The following is an 18,786-nucleotide window of genomic DNA, read 5'->3' on the forward strand; positions in this document are numbered from 1 at the left end:
GTAGATAATAAAGAGTTCTGGAGATTATTGAAATATTGTTTCAGCTTTGCGTTCTTGAAATCAGCACTTCGTTGTGTGCGCACTTGTGTGGATGTGTATGTTTGGTCTATATTTACTATACAGAGTATGTTGGCGGTGTTTGATCCAGGCCTGGAGCTGTCGACGCGAGTACTGACAGCTCCCAAAAGTGCATGTGTCCTGCCAATGACAGATCGAAATAAGCAGTAAGATCTTAGCTCTGGTTATCCCTTTTCCAGTTTAGTTACCGACCCCTCCCGCCTTTCAAAAACCAGGACCAAAGAACTGGGAGGGACAGATGAAAAAGGTCCTGTACATTGTTGCCATTCATGTTGTACTAGAAGACTGGAGAACTGCACGTACGAAATCTGACTTGATTTGTTTGTAAAGAAAAATTCTGGAAAAAGTGTGATGCGCGCGTGCTTCTGCCTCCTGCTTAAAGCCCTGGCAGAAGTGAAAATGAAAATGTTGTGGTGACCGTGGCATCAGCTCTCCGCTTGGTTAGGAGCACCAGCGCACGACCACGCTTGGCCTCCCTGACATCTTTGCTCTTCAAATACGTGATCGATGACTTTGTACGGAATTTATCCGGCATTCAGTTGGCTCAAGAACTTCTGACAGGGTGGAGTCGGTTGAGCTGGCACCGAAAGCCACAGACGATGACTCACAGGTTACCATGTTGAAACACTGGTTATAATTCCATGTTACTCGTTGCTCTAGATTAGCAGACAACTTACTACACTTAACAACGCTTGGCAGTAGTAAATCGCCAGAAAGTGTATGTTTCGTTAGAAAAGGGTCCGAGTTTTATGTACAGACAAAGGCTGATCTGAACTGTCGCCTGGTATTTTTAAACGCAGACCTAAACGGAACTGCCTCAGGCATGGGTGGAGAACCACAAACTTGGAGCCTTCGCATAGATGCCGCCTCTGACTCACTAATTCCGCGTCTGGTGTGACGACTGGAAACTTCAGATCCCAGAGAGCCACTTCTTTTAACGTGAAGCATTGTGGGACATAGTGTTCAGTCATTTGTTTGTATTGTTAACGTGCGAGGGTTATCGAACTACAATATCCACAATTCAACAAGAAAGGGTATGTCAACACACGTAGTTAGTATCTGGAAGTTTTTGGATATTTTTTCACTCACTGACTGGAAAAAAACTCGCCACCTCTTCAAGCTGTTGGGTACCTGAGGTATGAATAATTTGTGTTGCATAAAAATTATTCTTTCTCAAAATATAATTCTTATGTTTGCATGTATTACATGATGTAACTAACGCGTGATGTTGGAGCGCGTGAAAAAAAACTGGTGGGGGCTGTTTTTTACTTTAGCTACATAATTAATTGTTACGTTGGGTGGGGGAGAGTAGTTTATGCAAACTGAAGATCGTGAAAAAAAATGAGATGCATCTGAGTTAGCCTGCTAATTATGATCTGTCCGGCGTTGCATGCTTATCGTTGAGGTAATCGTATTGAAAAGCAGCAGCTGGTTTTTTTTTTTTTTATATTTGCTTTTTTCTCTGCATCCGTTGCGGGTATGAAGCCGAATTTGCTGACTGAAACACCAGGTTGCTCTAATCATGTACACAGCGAAGTTATTCGCTGCATCTCTCATCCGTTCTGTGTTATCCGGGAGCTTAGGCGTGAGCGGCGCGCGCCCTGGGGGGTGCGCGAGCGCGACGCAAACGTCACCGTCGAGTCCTGCTCGGATCCAGCTTTTCTCTGCGAAGTTTTGACCTTAAAGTTTCTAAATGTGGGCTGTCACATTGTCTGGGGCACATATTTCGAATCTCCCTTCTCGATGTTGTGCCGAAGTTTGGTCACGTTACTAACTTGAATTGATACAAATAAGAATATCCTAACGGGTAAATCACACTAGTTAGCTGACACTACCGCCTTCCCTCAGGCTCAGCACTTGTTGTTCGAGTTCCTTTACTGTTAAAAAGGTTTTACTTCTCACGAGAAAGACATCCTCGGCACGTTCCTTCCAGATACCAGTGCACCCCACCTCTCGCAGACATGTCTCACCACTCCTGTCATGACTGTGCAGCTGACATACGTACCATGGTACTACTGTTCGTGAGGGTGTCACCAGAGGAGCATCAATGAAGCGCTTACACGTAATTCTCGCCCTTAGATCAATTCAGTGACACAGAGCGCTTGAACACAGGCACATAGCAAAGAAACAAATACATCAGACAAGGAAGGAAACAAACTACAGAAATATTATAATACATTATCAATGCTTTTATAAAGCTATAAGTGTGCCTACTGGCCGTGGAGGAAAAGAACAAAAACTCCCAACTGAAAGTCGAGGGAGAAAAAAACATGTCGGGGCCCAAGTGCCAATGGCTGCCCACCCCTCCTGGGCATTCTAGATTAAATAAGACTTCTAAATCTAGATCAGGTACGTCTTGTCCATTATGGCGGTTGATCATCATCTTCGGTCAACGTGGGGTGCTTCTGTAACGGCCGTCCGGCCTCCTCGGGTCTTTTTAAGCGTCGGCGTGTCCCCCGGCCGCGTCAGAGCGAGCCACATATTAAGTGTTTTTTCCCTCTGGTTGTTTAGTGCAGTTCTGTGTGTTTGCAGCTTGCGGGCAAAGACGACTGGATGCCTTGTAACAAAGAGGCTCGTTCAGGAAACGGGAGCACCGGCGACAAGGAGCGGGGCTTCCGCGAGCGCCGGTCTCTCAGCTGCGTCTCGCACGGCTCGGCTCGACGACCATTGCTCCCCGCTTTTATTTGTCCGTACGTGCGCTGTACGCATCCTTCACTCCGATCCGTTTTAAAGTAGAGTCATCTGGATGCTCTTCATCTGCCCCACCCCGTCCCGTCCAGCATCGGTGATCTTATTGTCACATGGCCAGGGATGACTCTGTATGTCCAATGAATTTCCTTCCCCCAAACGCTTGGGAATGTTGGCTAATAATGAGACGATTGTGTTTTTCACCATTTCAGCATTTTAAATGAATCTGCCCCTCCCCCCGCCAGAGGCAGCAGTACCGATATCTGAAGAATGGGGAGAGGTAGCGAGCCTGGTCCGGTCCAAATCGTGACTGTTAGCAAGGAGGACCACTCGTTCTCTCTGGACACCGAGGCGCTGGAGCGCGTCCTGCTCGCGCCGGAGGTTCGGGACAAGCATGTGGTGGTGCTGTCTGTCGCGGGTGCCTTCCGGAAAGGCAAAAGCTTCATCCTGGACTTCATGCTTCGGTACATGTACAGGAAGGTCAGTGGTCAGAATATATGTGATCACCTCCATTGGCTTTATGTGAAAAGACGAGCATGAAGTTGGGTTTGGTGCCTTTACAACAGTAGCTATTGGCACACCTTTCAGATTTTTAGAACAGCTCATAAAGTCGTCCTCTACCCGACGTACACTTTTTGTTGGTGAAAAGCGCTGTGTAACTATTGATTTCAGTTCTGCCAGATCAAGTGGCTTTTGAAGCCCCGGTTTCTGCTCTTGAGTGTATAGTAAATGCAGTCTTTTATCTGTCTGCTTGTCAGTCTGAAAGCAACTGGCTGGGAGCAGAGGATGAGCCCCTCACCGGTTTCTCCTGGAGGGGAGGTTCGGAGCCGGAGACCACAGGCATCCAGCTCTGGAGTGAGGTCTTCCTAGTGGAGAAACGTGACGGCACTGAGGTACTGCGCTCGATGTTCCTCGTAAACAAAAGTGGCGCAGCCCTAGAGCTGTTGCAGCACAGACTACGCTGAGTTTTGTGACCGTTTTGAACGAACGCACAACGTAGAGAAAACCTACCTGGTGAGCAGCACAACGGACAACGCAGAGCTAGAATCCATGGACCAGATTCATGGTCCAGACCAAGGTTGCTGGTCCAGACTGGGCGGAGAGCAGTCGTCATTTCCCGTCATCTGGCAGCCTGTCCAGAATGCGCTGGTTCGACCACGGCCTTCACGCACGCTCAGGTGACCACAAAGGCATAGTAACACTCCAGAGACGTACCAAGAGAGAGCACTACTGCAGCCAGGAAATTACTGACTTGATCGTGCCTGCACTGTACGGGACTCCCTAACAAGTACAACGGCGAAAGGCACGTGAACGTGCTCTGTTGTACTGTTTCTATGCCGTTCGCTTACAATTGCCATCTTTCTGCCTCTAGTGACTCGACCACAGATGCTCTGAAGCAGTGTAAGTTTAGTCTTCTGACAATGCGGTTTTACACCTAAGGAGATACCAGCAATTGAGGAACTCAAGAGCTGAAACATATTTTAAAAATGAGCCCCACATATGTTGGCGCTCCAGAGACCGAAGGGGTAGCATTTTGAAAAATTAAAAAAAAAACTCGTGTCTGGTTGATCTTTAAGATTGCCTGTGTGTATTTTTCATTGTGACTGTCTGCGCAAAAATAAACTGCACTACACTCCGTAGCTGTTTTTTTTTTTCTCACCCCCCCCCCATATTGAATGGTTAGGCCAGAAAGCGAATTATGACACATTCATACATGCAATTTACTGAGAACACTGTGTAGTATCTGTCACGTTTTCACCCAAGATGACTTACACTGCTAGTAGATACAGTAAATACACTACCTACAGTCTCTCTTCTACACACCAGAGCAGTTTAATACACAGTCTCTCTCTCTCTCTCACATTCACACACATGCACACGGTGGGCAATTTAAAGTCATCACTTCACCTAAAACATATGTCTTTAGACTGGGAGGAAACCAGAGCACCCAGAGGAGTTCCAGTAAACACTGGGAGCACATGCAAGCGCCACACAAACCAGGCAGGGCTTAAAACCTCATCTTCTTACACCACCGAGGTGCTGTGAGGAAACAGCACTGTTTGTTGTGCCACCATGCGGCCCCGATAGCTCAGCCAAAAAATTTAAAACGAAGATATTTGAAGTGCTTTTCAAAAACTAATTGACTACTCTTAACATAGGCCAGTGGGTTCCTAAGAACAATCGTGAATTTGTAATGTAGTATGTATTTTTTCACATTTGTGATTAGTTTGCACTCAAGAAGCAATTTAATCGTGTTCATTTGTCTGTTTTTGTTTGGTTCAGCACATTTTTTGATCAGATTCTACTTGTGGTCTCTTATCACATTTTATCCAGTCAGTTTGGCGCAGATTAGTGTGCTTGCACTGACTCATGCGTGTATGTGTGTGCACGCGCGCACGCACGTGTTTTTTTTCGCCCCTTTACCCAGGTTGCAGTGGTGCTGATGGACACCCAAGGGGCATTCGACACCCAGTCTACAGTGAAAGACTGCGCTACCATCTTTGCCCTCAGCACCATGACTAGCTCCATGCAGGTACACTCCAGTAGACCCTGCCTGCTTCTTCAGACACACCGTTTGGCTTGGGCTTCTCTTCCATGCATTTCTGTCTGGATCCTTCTGTCCAGCAGTGCTGGATGAGCTATACTTTATTGACATGCTAACATCTGTCTACCAGTGCACATTTGTCTTTTGGTCTCATAAGAGGTTCTTGATCCTTTTATTCTGTGTGTGAACATGCATACATAACATACATATTTCTGTGTTCCAGTATAGGTGTGTGCGCCTTGAATTTTTGTCATTTCTCCTGCATTTGTATGTCTTACTACTGTTTTCTTCTCTTAGCTTTCTTAATAAAAACCCTTTTTGATGTTAAAGGTATCACTCTCTGTCAGTTAGGTAAAAAAAAAAAAAAAAAAGTATTTGTTCACTCTAAATCATTAAATTTTGTGAATTTTTTTTAAAAAATTTTTAAAATTTTTTTTTTTTTAGATCTACAACCTTTCTCAGAATATCCAGGAGGATGACCTGCAGCAGCTCCAAGTTAGTCACTCTCATTGTACACATGTTCTACACATTTACCACAAACAAACTTCACTCTCTAAGCTGAATAATGAGCACTGGGAGATTGGTTCTGAAAAATTCTCATTCCTGCTTCTTTCTCTGCTTTGCTTCAGTTGTTCACAGAGTACGGTCGTCTTGCCATGGACGAAATCTTCTTGAAGCCTTTTCAGGTGAATGTCCCAAGACAGATTTGTCTGCTGTCCTATAAAGGACTTAATCTAAACGTTGTTCTGAATTTATTTACTGTGATTTTTTTTTTTTTTTTTTCTTTTCCCCCCCCTTCCTTCCTCAGTCCCGCAGGGAAGGTACCAGATCATTGTTAACCACTAGCAGGGCTTATTCCTATAACCTGTCTGTCATCTTAGCTGGAAGCCACAGCATCTGCATTAGGATGCAAAGCAGCGAGACAAACCTCAGGTCTTACTCTATCTGCAGTGTAATTTATCATCGTTTTGCAGCTACAGTCTCATGTCAGGATTTCTACCTGCCACGTTACCCTAGTGTGATTATAAGCCCTGTACTTTGTATTCACATCCTTTGGACTTGTTTTGTCTTTTGTATTTAATTGTTGTTATTACCTAATAGATGTCTCTCTCTCTTATTTCCTCTTATTGCCACATGTAGTCCTTAATGTTCCTTATTAGGGACTGGAGCTTCCCCTATGAATATTCTTATGGATTTAAAGGTGGCAGTGACTTCCTGGACAAACGCTTGCAGGTATCTGTGTGCTGTTGTGTCTTCATGTGTGTATATGTAAGCTGTTATTGCTTTAGCGGAGGTTGTGCTGTTTGGTGCCTTCGAAATGCTATTTTATCTTCAAACTGCTTTTATCTCTTTACAAAAAGGCTCTAGAAAGCAGTGGTTATAGACAGGAAATGTTGGTTTACATCTTTTCACTCAATTTGTTTCAGTGAACATGTACAGGTGGTGGACAAAATAATGGAAATAAGTGTAACAATGTGTTATATTTCTGAATTTGAGTAAGACCAACCCCTGCCTTTGTTACAAATTTAATCCTTCTTGGAATGTTTTCATATAAGTCCTGAATGATGTGTAGTGAAACATTGCACCAAGAAGAATAGCCTCCAGTTATTTTAAGGAGGTACAAATGTACTTTGTGCTGAAGAACTTCCTATGAAGGTTCAGTCACGTCTAGATCTGGTACCTGTAGAGGCCATGGATGGAGTTTGACTTCCTTCCAGTGTGTATGGGGACATTATTATCGTGGAATATGGTGATATCATGAGGGAACTGTGTTTGCACCACAGGGTGCACCTGGTCCTGTAAATTTCCTTCATATTCTTTGGCCGTTATACAACCACGCAGGGCAATCATTGCAGCTAATGACTCCCACAGGATGACTGCCCACACGATTACTGATCTCCCACCACGTTTAACAGCTGGCAGTAGACATTGTGGGTTGAAGATGTGTTCGGGTCTTCTCTAAACATAAACCCATCTGGATGTAGGGAATAGGGTGAAATATGACTCAGCAGACCATATCACCCTTTCCATTTCTCAGGGGTCTCCTCTCTGTGCGACGGTCTTGGTTATGGGCAGTTTCTCAGTGGCAGGCCTGCTGTAAATTCCAGCTTAGTGAAGCTCACAATGTACGGTTCTTGTTACAATTGGGTCGCAGAGGTGCTGATTCAGTCCTGTGGTAATTTTTGAGTGTGTACTTTTGGGGTATTTAGCAAGTATCCCTTGAAGTGTCTGTCCTCCGGTGTCGGTGAACTTCCGCTCGCGACCGCTGTTCCTCTTTGCTGATGCAGGTTGTCCATGTTTGCCATATGATTTCATTATTTTTGAGACTTTTCCCCTTGACAAAATTAATAATTCTGCCGTTTTTCTGACTGCTGCACCTGCAATTCGGACACCGATTATTTGACCCCTTTGGAAGTCTATTAGGTGCCCTGTTGCAGTGAACTGACATATCAAAGATTTTTCATAGCTGGAACATGCTGCTAACTGGTGATCAACATGAGATAACTCACCTTTATAGCTGTGATTGTATTTGAGATTTAATTATTGGAAAGTTAAACAAAATTTTCATGTGGTTTCTCTTCTTTTGTCCACCCCCCTGTATAAATAAGTAGAATATAACATTTTTAGGTATATGTGTTCAGCCACTGTGCTGTAGGTTAATGATGACAGTAGAAAAACTTGTTTGGTAAGGATGTCTCTGTCCAGGGTGATTTACAGTGTTAGATTTAGTAACAATACAAAAAATGCATACAAGGTTATAGACCAAGTCATATGATGACAATTCATGACAAAATACTGTGCTATCAAAATGTAGGTTGACACCCAACTGTCAGTATTAATGAAAATCAAAGTATTTGACTATTAATGTAAAGAGTCAGGAGCTCATACATAGTATGGTGGTGCTGTGTATCAAGAGGAGTGCCAGTGGGTTGTTTGCACCATGTCATGCAGGTGAAGGAGGCCCAGCATGAGGAGCTGCAGTCGGTGAGGGAGCACATCCATTCTTGCTTCACCTCCATTTCCTGTTTCCTGTTGCCACACCCAGGGTTAAAGGTGGCCACCAGCCCCTCATTCCGGGGTCAGCTTAGCGGTATGGGTCTGTCAGTCGATCTGCCTGGCTGTGTATATTTTTTGTCATTTTTTTGTATATGTCTTTCTTTTTTCCCCCATCAGCACTATGTGTCTGTTTGACAAGGTGTTCATCCATACCTGAGAGAGCTTTCTCTTGCGTTCTTTCATGTTACACTGTTACCCCGAATTTAATGAGCTGTATAATCTGGCTGTCAGATGTGGCCCCGGAGTTCAAGGAAGGCCTGCTTACCCTCATCCCCACGCTGTTCAAGCCAGACAACCTGGCTGAGAAAGAGATCAATGGCAACAAAGTCACCTGCAGAGGACTTCTAGAGTACTTCAAGGTGAGCTGGAACAGCCTGGACACCTCCTATCGTGCGGTTCCCTTTTACATACACCTGCATTACAGTGTTTTAAGTGGTTTTTTTTTTTTTTTTTTTTTTAGAGATACTGTTTTTATGGGGCTGCTTATTTGTTTGTTTGCTTGTAGGCATACATCAAGATTTACCAAGGCGAGGACCTGCCCCATCCCAAGTCCATGCTGCTGGTACAGACTCAACGCAAACTTATTTTTAACATGTCTCACACCTGTCTGATCACTCAGTACACTTATTGTTTTATTGGTTCAAATGGACAGTGTGTTTTGTCACCATAGTTATACTGATATACTAGATTATGTTAAGTATTTGTGTTACTCCAAGAAAAATCTTGATTATTTTTTCTTTTAAATTTAGAATTATAATGATGTGGTCATCAGTGGAGGTATTTAGAGAGTTGCGTTCAGTGAAAAAAGACTACTCTAAAGACTACTCTAAGGATTTTGCAGTCAAACTGTAAGATGATGTCCAAAGGAGTTAAACAAAAAAAAAAAATTTTTTTTAAATTTTTTTATTTATTGAAAATAAAAATTTTGCTTAGCCGATTTAGGTTGCAGACTGGATGGAATATTTTATTTTTGTAAAATTAAGTATGCAAGGCTTGTGTCGTAATTCCACAACCGTTTACATACCAGTGGTAACACTGTCCAACTCTCGTAGGCTACAGCAGAGGCAAACAACCTGGCGGCGGTGGCAGCGGCTAAAGACCTCTATTACAGGAACATGGAGAAGGTCAGTTTGAATCCCTCATTGGAAAGAGAGTGTATTTCTGACCACAGAGATATTTTGCAGTGTAAGTTAAGGGAATAATCAGGAAATATACTCTTCTTCTCAGCTTATGAATACAATTGGGAGTAGAAGCCTGCGTGTAATTTTTTATAGAACTCTAAAGTCTCCACTTTTACCATTAAGTCTCATTCAATAAATGCTTATTAATACAGATGCCCCTCAATGTATTTCCTTCTTACATTCTCTGAAAACTGTGATGTAGCTGTAATAAATAATTTCTGGTTACATTAAAATGAATACTAATTTAAAAATGACTGAAAATATAAATATGTCCACTTTACAAACTCCTCTTCAATGGCAGTTGTTGAGCAGCTCATCCCATAAGGAGCTATGAAGACTGCAGATGACCAGTTGTAGTAACACGGTCCCATGTTGCTGCTTCGATTGGTTCTGTTTTACTAACATATACTGGCTGGGTGTGTAAAAACACTGTTTGCTGCAGTTCGGAGAGGAGCTGGGGATGGGTACGACAGTTCTGTATTAATCCCTGCTGTTAAACTCACAAGCGGTGGCTCGGGATTGCACATAACAACAAAGTGCATTTGTTAATAAATAAAATAAATAAAAATGAAACAAGTGCAATGACTCAAGACACCCAATGCACCTTCCTCCATAACTGCAATGAGGAGCAATCGGGCGCTTAACTGGCATTTTAGACGTTAAAAGATTAAACCCCAAAATACCTTTTTTCTGTGCCGGAAATATGTCATGAATTTCAGGGTATGGACGAAGAAAAGGCTGCTTCAAATAAAATAAAATTAGTGAAAGTTTGTATCTTTGAAAATTCATCAGTTTGTAAAACATGGAGACAGTTTATTTTGTAATTCAGAAAAATTCAACTATATCTGGCCATCAGGAAGCCCTCTCTGTAGGAGACTTTTAATAGTGGCTCCCCAACATATGATCATAAGTTTAATTTATTAATTATTTATTAGGATGATTGATTGACTGATGTCTAGTTTAATTTACCAAAGTAAAAATTAAATTTAAAGTAACAAATTTTGTTTTTTTGCCTGCAATTTATGGTAAGTACCATGTTTGAGGGTAGTACAGCTGGAGGTGTTATTCAGGGCAAGGCTGCAGCTCAAACCACTGCACTACCTGCTGTCCTGATACCTGATTGATTTGGTGCAGAAATGTATCTCCCAGCCACCCGTTTTCGATATTTGAATATGTTGGTAATAAAGTTAAATAAAAATGGAATGATAAAAAAAATCGGCCGTATAACTTTTATTGAAAAATTATCCTCACGGCTTAAGCATGTGGTAGTTAAGATAATCTGTTTCCAGAAAGAATGGCACAATTAGCGGGTTAGCTAAAACAATTGAAAATATATATAACACTAGCTGCAATGTGACAGAAGAGCTGTTGTCCCGCTTTCGTAGGGATGATGCTTGTAGCTGTGATGGTCTTAAGATGCTCATCATTACACTCCCAGTAGAAATAGTCAGCATCTGGGACAGTCACTCCATTTTTCATTAGAATCATATAGTACTGGAGGAAATCAGTGTACATACAAGTACATACAAATATTTCAGTTTAACCTGACTTGAATTAGCAAAGTAAGCCAAAGTCAAGTACACTGAAAAGGATTTAGCTCCAGTTAACAAGATAACTGAAGCTGGTTGGTAGGAGCTTATTTTGAGTTTATTTATCCCTTTTTTGTGAAGCATGCCCTCAGCGCACATCGTTTTTGGAAAACCTTGAGGGAGGCCATCACTGAAGCTGTAAAGGGATAGAGAGTGCTCGTCTTGAGTTATAATGTAGTCTTGATACTTGAAGATAGCATGTACCGTAGAGGAGTGATTGAGATACCCACTCTGTTTGTTATGGTGTCCTGCAGTCGAAGGACGGCAGTGTCTTCTGACACATTAACGTTAGTCGGAAGAAAGCTTTAGACATGTTTTAACTTTTTAAATGTCTCAGTCTTTTGTGCACGTTTTGTGGAATTAATGATTTCCCCCTTATCTCCCACTCTCTCAGACGTGTGGGGGAGACCTGCCTTATGTCGCACCGGACTCCCTAGAGGAGAAGCATTGCTTTATCCTTAGGGAAGCACTCAATCTCTTCATCTCCACCAAGAAGATGGGGGGTCAGGACTTTTGTGACCGCTACTATGCCCAGCTGGAGGCGGAGCTGGAGGAGATGTGGCAGTCTTTCAGCAAGCACAACGAGGTAAAGCGTGTACATCAAGATACACCCTTTGGTTTGGTAATGCTGATTATATGTAATTAAAATGCGTAGGTTATGCATTTTTGGGAGTGTAAACTGGTAATTGTTACATTGCTACAGGCAGTGTAGTACAGTGTAACTTACACGTGGATTGCTCGGTGCTTCTGAGTGGTTACTCTGAAATAAAAATGTTTTATACTCATTATACGCAGGAGCAATTTTTGAAGCTGTTATATAAAATTGTGTAGATTTCTCATGTCTGATGACAGTTTTCAACCTTTCCCCCCAATATGCTCCAAGTCCAAGAACGTCTTCAGCGCATTCAGAACACCAGCAGTGCTCTTCGTCCTCGTGTGCCTCCTGTATGTGCTATCCGGCCTGCTTCTCTTCATCGGGCTGGCCAGCGCGTCTACCTTATGCGACTTTCTTCTCTTCCTGGCCATGATTGCGATGCTCACCTGGGCTTTCATCCGCTACTCGGGCAAATACCGCGGAGTAGGTGGTGCAATAGACCAGGCTGCTGGAGTATTACTGGAGCAGGTAAGTAAGAAACAAAAAAAAAAAAAAAAATCACAGTGAATATTATCTGTGATCTTCTTTGTTGCTGTGCGTTTCTGTAGTAAACACACGGCATCCTCCCTATCAACGCTAATGTGGACTAAGGAACTGCTGTGCATGCCAAAACAACGAACACGGGAGATGTTTTTCCCTGAAGAATTAAATGGCTATGGGGCAGCTGTTAGCGTAGTGGTTAGATCTACTGTTTTTGGACCCAAAGGTCGCAGGTTCGAGCCTCACCTCCGGCTTTAGTACCCTTGAGCAAGGTACTTACCGTAAATTGCTCCAGTAAAATTACACAGCTGTATAAATGGGAAAATAATTGTAACCTCAACACTGCCAGTCGCTTTGGAGAAAAGTGTCAGCTAAATGAATAAATGTAAATATCATTAATGCGGAGTGACATGACACAATTGAAGTTGTAAATTATGAACAATTCTTCAGCTTTTAAGCACAGTTTACTGTTTTTATGTAATGTACGTAAATTAGAGTAACACGTAGTAGTTAGGGGAGGGTAGAGTAGCGGACGCAACAACAAATCTGCGTTCTCAGTGCTGGAGAAATTACATGCACTGGGCCCGCAACTTGTGAACACAGCTGGAACCGGAAGTTTGCTGGAAAATTGATTTGTCCATGACTCCAGAGTCGTTTTTACCTTGTCACAAGTGTTTTAAGCACAAAAACGGATATGTCCCTCCACTTTTTAACGTGTCATATTCTGCAAAAAAAACTCAGAGAAAGCTATTATAAATAAAAAAAACAACGGAGGGCAGCATGGTGGCACAGCGAGTAGTGCTGCTGTCTCACAGCTCCTGGGTGGTGCGAGAGGACGTTCAGTCCCCGCTCAGTCTGTGTGGAGTCTGCATGTGCTCACTGGGTGTTTCCTCCCACAGTCCAACCTGTTGTGCAGGTTCACCCACAGCGTGTGAGTGACAGAGAGAGTGTGTATGTTCCAGTGATGTATGGATGAGTGACCCAGTGTAAGTAGTGTATTTAGCAGTGTAAGTCACCGCGGTGAATAAGGTGTGTGGGCTCATAACACTACATAGAGTTCATTGGAAGTCGCTTTGGAGAAAAGCATCTGCTAAGTAAATAAATAAATGTAAATTTAGTGATAAATGTAAATTTAAAAACACTAACACTTCCATTATCAGTAAACACTTGCGCAGTGTCGGGTTGCAGTGGTGCACTGTGTTCCAGACACATACAGCACAAGCCAGTCCAACTACCCCAGACATGGCTCCACTACATCGCAGCGGAATCCTTTTATTGTTTTTATTAATTCCTTTAAAATTACTGAGAACAAAAATATGCTGTTCCCACAACCTCCCATTTAATTACATTCACCAATTCATAATATAGAGTGCTGCTTGAAAGTATGTGAACCCCTTGTGTGCCGTAGTTTACTGGAAAACGGTTATGTAATGAGAAGCAGTCTTTCTCATGTGACATAACAGGTGTGTAATGACCAATTCCATATGTTGCTTTGGAGGATATTGTGTGTGTAGTAGAAACAGAGTAGTGTAGGTGCAAAAATAAGTGAACCCCAAGTTGTTTTGGTTAAACCAGGTAGGTAAGTAGAAGCAGGTGTGTAAATCATAATCATTTATTCATTTTATACGTTTATTTTGGGAGTTAACATTTTAGATTTTATAAGTTTTTTTTTTTAAAATATTTTATATAAGAATAATGGCCATCCCTATAAGGTTCACATATTTTCAAACAGCACTGTAGAAATGTGTTAGCTTTGGGTGACTCAGCTTTTTTTTTTTTTTTAACTGAGTCACCCAAAGCTAACACATTTCTACAGTGGCAACAGTAAACAGTAATACTTTAACTTTTTAAATTTTTGATCACTTTAAATTGCATTAATTTTGAAATAACATAAGCGCTTCAATAAACAATAATACTTACTCTCCGCAGTCCCTGACTGAATGGCAATTGTTGACTAATTCATTGCATAAATGTGCAACGTTTCTCATATTCCTCTCCAACACTGTAAACACTGGAAACACCCCTATTGTGTGTCAACTCTGTGTATGTTTTGCTGAAGTGCTACTGGATCTTTGACCTAAAACTTTAAGTACATCAGTGTTTGGTGTTGCGTTTATTTATAGATAAGTGGATGCTGAATCTTGCTTTTTTTCTTCTCTTTTAGGCAACGGTTGTGTTGAACAAGTCTCGCACTCCAGCGGTGATCCATGGGAAGAAGTCTAGCTAAGTTCCCAATCCAAACATAAATAAAACAACAGAACAGATCATAACTTGACCCTCGGCAGCAAACAACACAAAGACCGATAAAGAACAATGCCGTTAACCAGCTCTTTGTTACCTTCGCAGGGCACAAAGCGCTACGTACGTTACAATAACACAACCAGCACAATATTATTACACCAGCACAACAGCATGGTATCCCAGAGCTTCATCCAGCTTTAAATATTAGGTCAAGGTGTGTTGCAGGGCTCTGACCCAGAGGCCGACCAAAGAACCTGCCATTCATGCCGTTACTACTATGCATTCACATCGTGCCTTTAGCCTTTCCTGCTCGTCAGATCACGTGCTTTTATTTACCGAAAAGTTAAAGTTTGGATGAATGTTACACTTTGAAGCACCAAACATGTATCTGTTAGCGTTGTGAGGACCACCTGCTGGGTGGGTTTTTGTCTCGTCTTTCGTTATTCACACAAATCTTTACAGTCTGTCAGAGAAATATATGGAATTATAATGAAGCCTGTAGGTTCCCCCCACACCCCCCCCCCGGGTAAGACCACTGTGTGGATTTCATATTACATGCTTTTTCAGGGTATTTATGTTAAGGTCCCCTGGTATTGTACACATTGTGCCTTAATCTTTATTATGTAAGAGTCCCCAGGGGAATTATCAGGTGCTGGAGAGTTTTTTTTTTTTTTTGCCATTTATTATATCACAGCTTTTGCAGTATGTATTTTTCTTTTTTGCTTAATATTGTTTTGTCACCTTAGTAATTCTTTTCATTTTTGTTTTTCTGCCCGCACTCAGTTTTTCCTAGATCTTTCCCACTTCCAAGATTCTGTAAATGGTTTCATGGCTTTTGCAGCGTGCATACATTATGATGCCCAGAGCGTCCTTTTGAATTGTCCTGTATTTGAAGTTGTCTCTGCTCCAGGTCTCTTCATTCCTCTTCCAAAGACATTCCACTCGGCGTTGTTTAGTGAGCTTTGTTTCAGGTCTTTAATGTATAATTTTTGATCTCTGTCTCTGTGTTGTTCGGGTAATGCGCACACTGAAAATTTTTGTTGATTTAGTTTGTGGAAGAACAAACTGACTGTAAAAGTTGTCTTGGTGACTGAGGAAAGAAGGATTTAACATAAAATGTCCTTATGCGTAACAGACTTTGTATCTGCGTGTTACTGGAATGTTACAAACTAATTGCGTGTTGTTATTCTGTGCTTTGCATCCCGCAGCACATGATATTCCAGTGTCCGACTTTGTTCTTCGTACCTTCTGCACTTTTCTTCCCTTTTTGTACTGTTAAATGTCCAAAATATTATTCATTCCAGCAATAAAATATATTTTTGCTTTAAATTTATATACTCATATTTCATTTATTTCACTGCTTGGGCAGTACTGTATTGTATTGTGTACTGTAATTACTGAAATATGTTAAATGCTTTAAAACCAAATAAAACAGGAATGTTTAAAGTAAACCTGTCTTTTTTTTGACAATTTTCACATTTTAAAGTCATATTTTCCTTTCTTTTTAAAACTGCTAAATACTCTTCCCTAACCTTACGAAGGTTATTTTATCCTGAAAGGTGAATTCTCTGAAATTTAAGATGTAAATACCATTCAATTCAGTGGCAAAAATGTTTGTGTTCCTGAGCCCAAAAGTTGACGCCCACGTTTGGCAAAATTACTTCGTTAACATTAGTTGTCATACCGCAAGGTTCCTCTCTTTAGTTACTCTGTAACACAGGTAATTCTTGACTCACGACCCACCTGAAACTACGATGGTCGTCCCATTAACTTTATTATATCTTCGTGTCCTGGTGATTGATCATAACACCTAACAATGACCAGATTGTCATTTATACAGTCTGCCACATTCAGTCCAGACTCGCAACATTCAGTCTGGCCGATACACTGAGACCTTATTTGAAAATTAGCACCATGTGACTCTATCAGAGAGACTGAGTCGCATAGAGACACGTTACATGAACCATGTATCCATACTCTCAACCTTCATCTTACTCAAGCCACAGCATATTTACTCAAATTTTTGACAAATTTTCTATACACTAAATACTTCATAAATTAAATTTCTGTGAATAGCTTGTGTTGTCCCGTAGATCTGGAATGTATGCTCCATGGGGGGTCCTGACACTATCAGCAGCATTAAGGGTTCCAATAAAAAAAAAATACTAGGTTACAAAATATCAAGTCCAATCTTTAATATCTGTATTTATTTATAAAGCAAAAGAAAAACAAACATTAAACAAAATATTATGAAATAAAAAGAAAATTCATTGTTCTTAGCTCTTTTCCGAAGGGAGACTTAGATTTAGAACGATGACAAAGCTTTTTAGATAGAGGCCTCTCTTTGCTACTACAACCACATATGGTATTCAAAAGATCTTGCAGGGCCATTGGAATAAAAATTTAAGTTTTAAAAAATTATTTTCTTGGAAAAACTGAAAAATTAAATGGCACATCTATGAAAGAACAACCATCATCACACATGTGCACCTTTAATAGCATAGTATGTGTGTTTTTGTAGAATGACATAGACGATGTTCTTGGGAACTTTATTTCTGTGTATTATTAACATCTGCGAGCCAAACTGTCAAGATGTCTCTGCGCACTGTACCTTGTCACATCCTATGTTTGCGAGGCATGCTTCGAAATACCGCAGCGCTGCATTGGAAGAGTGGTTATCGATAATGAATGAAGGAATGAAAGTATGACATTAAAGACATAACAGATTTTGTTACAAATATAAAATATGTTGATGTTCCAACCGTCATGCATAAAGTTATGTTTTATTTTCACTTTCCAATTCAGTTCACGTGATATTTTCAGTCTGAAACTGATTCTTTTTGCCATTAGTAATAATTTTCTTAGTCAAAAAATAATGTCCCACAAGAGGAATTCACCTAACAGGGCAGTTACAAAGAACAAATACAATCTATTAAGCAAGGGATGAGTGTATCCACACATAAATTCTATTTACATAATAATTTTGTGCATCATGCTGTGCGATTTGACATCCCATAAGGATTAATCCTTATAACTATCCTTACATCCACGTGCCATTACACACTCCATATACATTTCCTTTACTCATAAAACATAAACTAGTGAGCAAGCAGAATCTTTGCATCAAAAACTATATTTGAAAGGTGAGACTCCTCTTCCTCCAAATATTCGTTGGATTTTTTTTATCCTAATGTTCAGTTGCTTCAGTCTGCTCACTGCCAATCTGTGCCACCACAAAGACATGTTCTACCAGCTCCATGGCTTCACTGGCCACATCCTCCAATAGTAAATCTTTGCCGTTAGTCACTACTACAAAATGAAATGTTTTGTATTTTCTTTATTACTGCAGCTCTATCTGATAGAGTGACCCATTTAGTGCCAATCAGCTACCACTGGTACGCCAACGATATCCAGCTCTTCCTCTCATTTTCACCTGGAGCAAGACATTTCCTCACGCATCGCTGGCTACCTATCGGACATTTCTGCCTGGATGTCTGATCATCGCTTACAACTCAACCTCTCCAAAACAGAGATCCTTCACCTCCCAGTTGGCCTGTCTTCCTGTCACGATCTCTCAATCAAGCTGGACAACTTACTCATTTTGCCTACTTCCTCGGCTAAGAGTCTGGGAGTGATGATTGACTCAAATCTGTCTTTCTCTCAGCACAACGAAGCCACAACCCGGAACTGCAGATACATCCTGCATAACATCCGCAAGATCCTTCCTTACCTCACAACTGACTCTGCTTCAACTACTTGTCCAGGCCATGATGACATCCCGTCTGGACTACTGCAACTCTCTCCTGTGCGGCCTTCCTGCTACTGCCATCAAACCTCTGCAGCTGATACAGAATGCTGCTGCACGAGTTGTGTTTGACTTGCCAAAGTGTTCCCACATATCTCCCCTCCTTGTCTCTCTGCATTGGTTGATAGTTGCCCAGATAAAATTTAAAACTCTGGTAATGCACCAGCTGGAGGTACGGTGGTGCAGCGGGTTTGGCTGGGTCCCACTCTCTGGTGGGTCTGGGGTTCGAGTCCTGTCCTGGGTGTGTCCCCTCCCCCTCCTGGTTTACGCCCTCTGTTGTGGGGTTAGGCTCCAGCTTGCCGCAACCTCGCTCAGGCCAAGCGGCTTCAGCCAGTGTGTGTGTGTGTGAGAAGTGCACCACAACCAGATTGCTATGCTCCTCCACCTCTGCCCTCTTGGTGGTCCCACGCACAAAAGCTCCAGAAGCACAAAGTTTCTCGGTTCTGGCTCCGATGCGGTGGAACGGC

At 41.8% G+C, this 18,786-nt stretch overlaps 1 protein-coding gene across 1 annotated transcript; it reads left to right on the top strand.

Annotated features, from left to right (window-relative positions):
- Positions 1 to 1,112: 1,112 nt before the first annotated feature.
- On the top strand, positions 1,113 to 15,875 carry LOC108925491 (atlastin-3-like). The gene is made up of 14 exons (XM_029257591.1): positions 1,113 to 1,214; positions 3,012 to 3,246; positions 3,525 to 3,659; positions 5,195 to 5,299; positions 5,756 to 5,806; positions 5,941 to 5,997; positions 6,452 to 6,544; positions 8,264 to 8,402; positions 8,600 to 8,727; positions 8,874 to 8,930; positions 9,421 to 9,492; positions 11,533 to 11,724; positions 12,022 to 12,261; positions 14,438 to 15,875. The coding sequence occupies exons 2-14, from the start codon at positions 3,037 to 3,039 to the stop codon at positions 14,498 to 14,500; spliced, it is 1,542 nt and encodes a 513-aa protein (XP_029113424.1). The 5' UTR covers positions 1,113 to 1,214; positions 3,012 to 3,036; the 3' UTR covers positions 14,501 to 15,875.
- The last annotated feature ends 2,911 nt before the right edge of the window (positions 15,876 to 18,786 follow it).

Source organism: Scleropages formosus, chromosome 13 (assembly GCF_900964775.1).
Source record: "Scleropages formosus chromosome 13, fSclFor1.1, whole genome shotgun sequence".
Lineage (NCBI taxonomy): Eukaryota > Metazoa > Chordata > Actinopteri > Osteoglossiformes > Osteoglossidae > Scleropages > Scleropages formosus.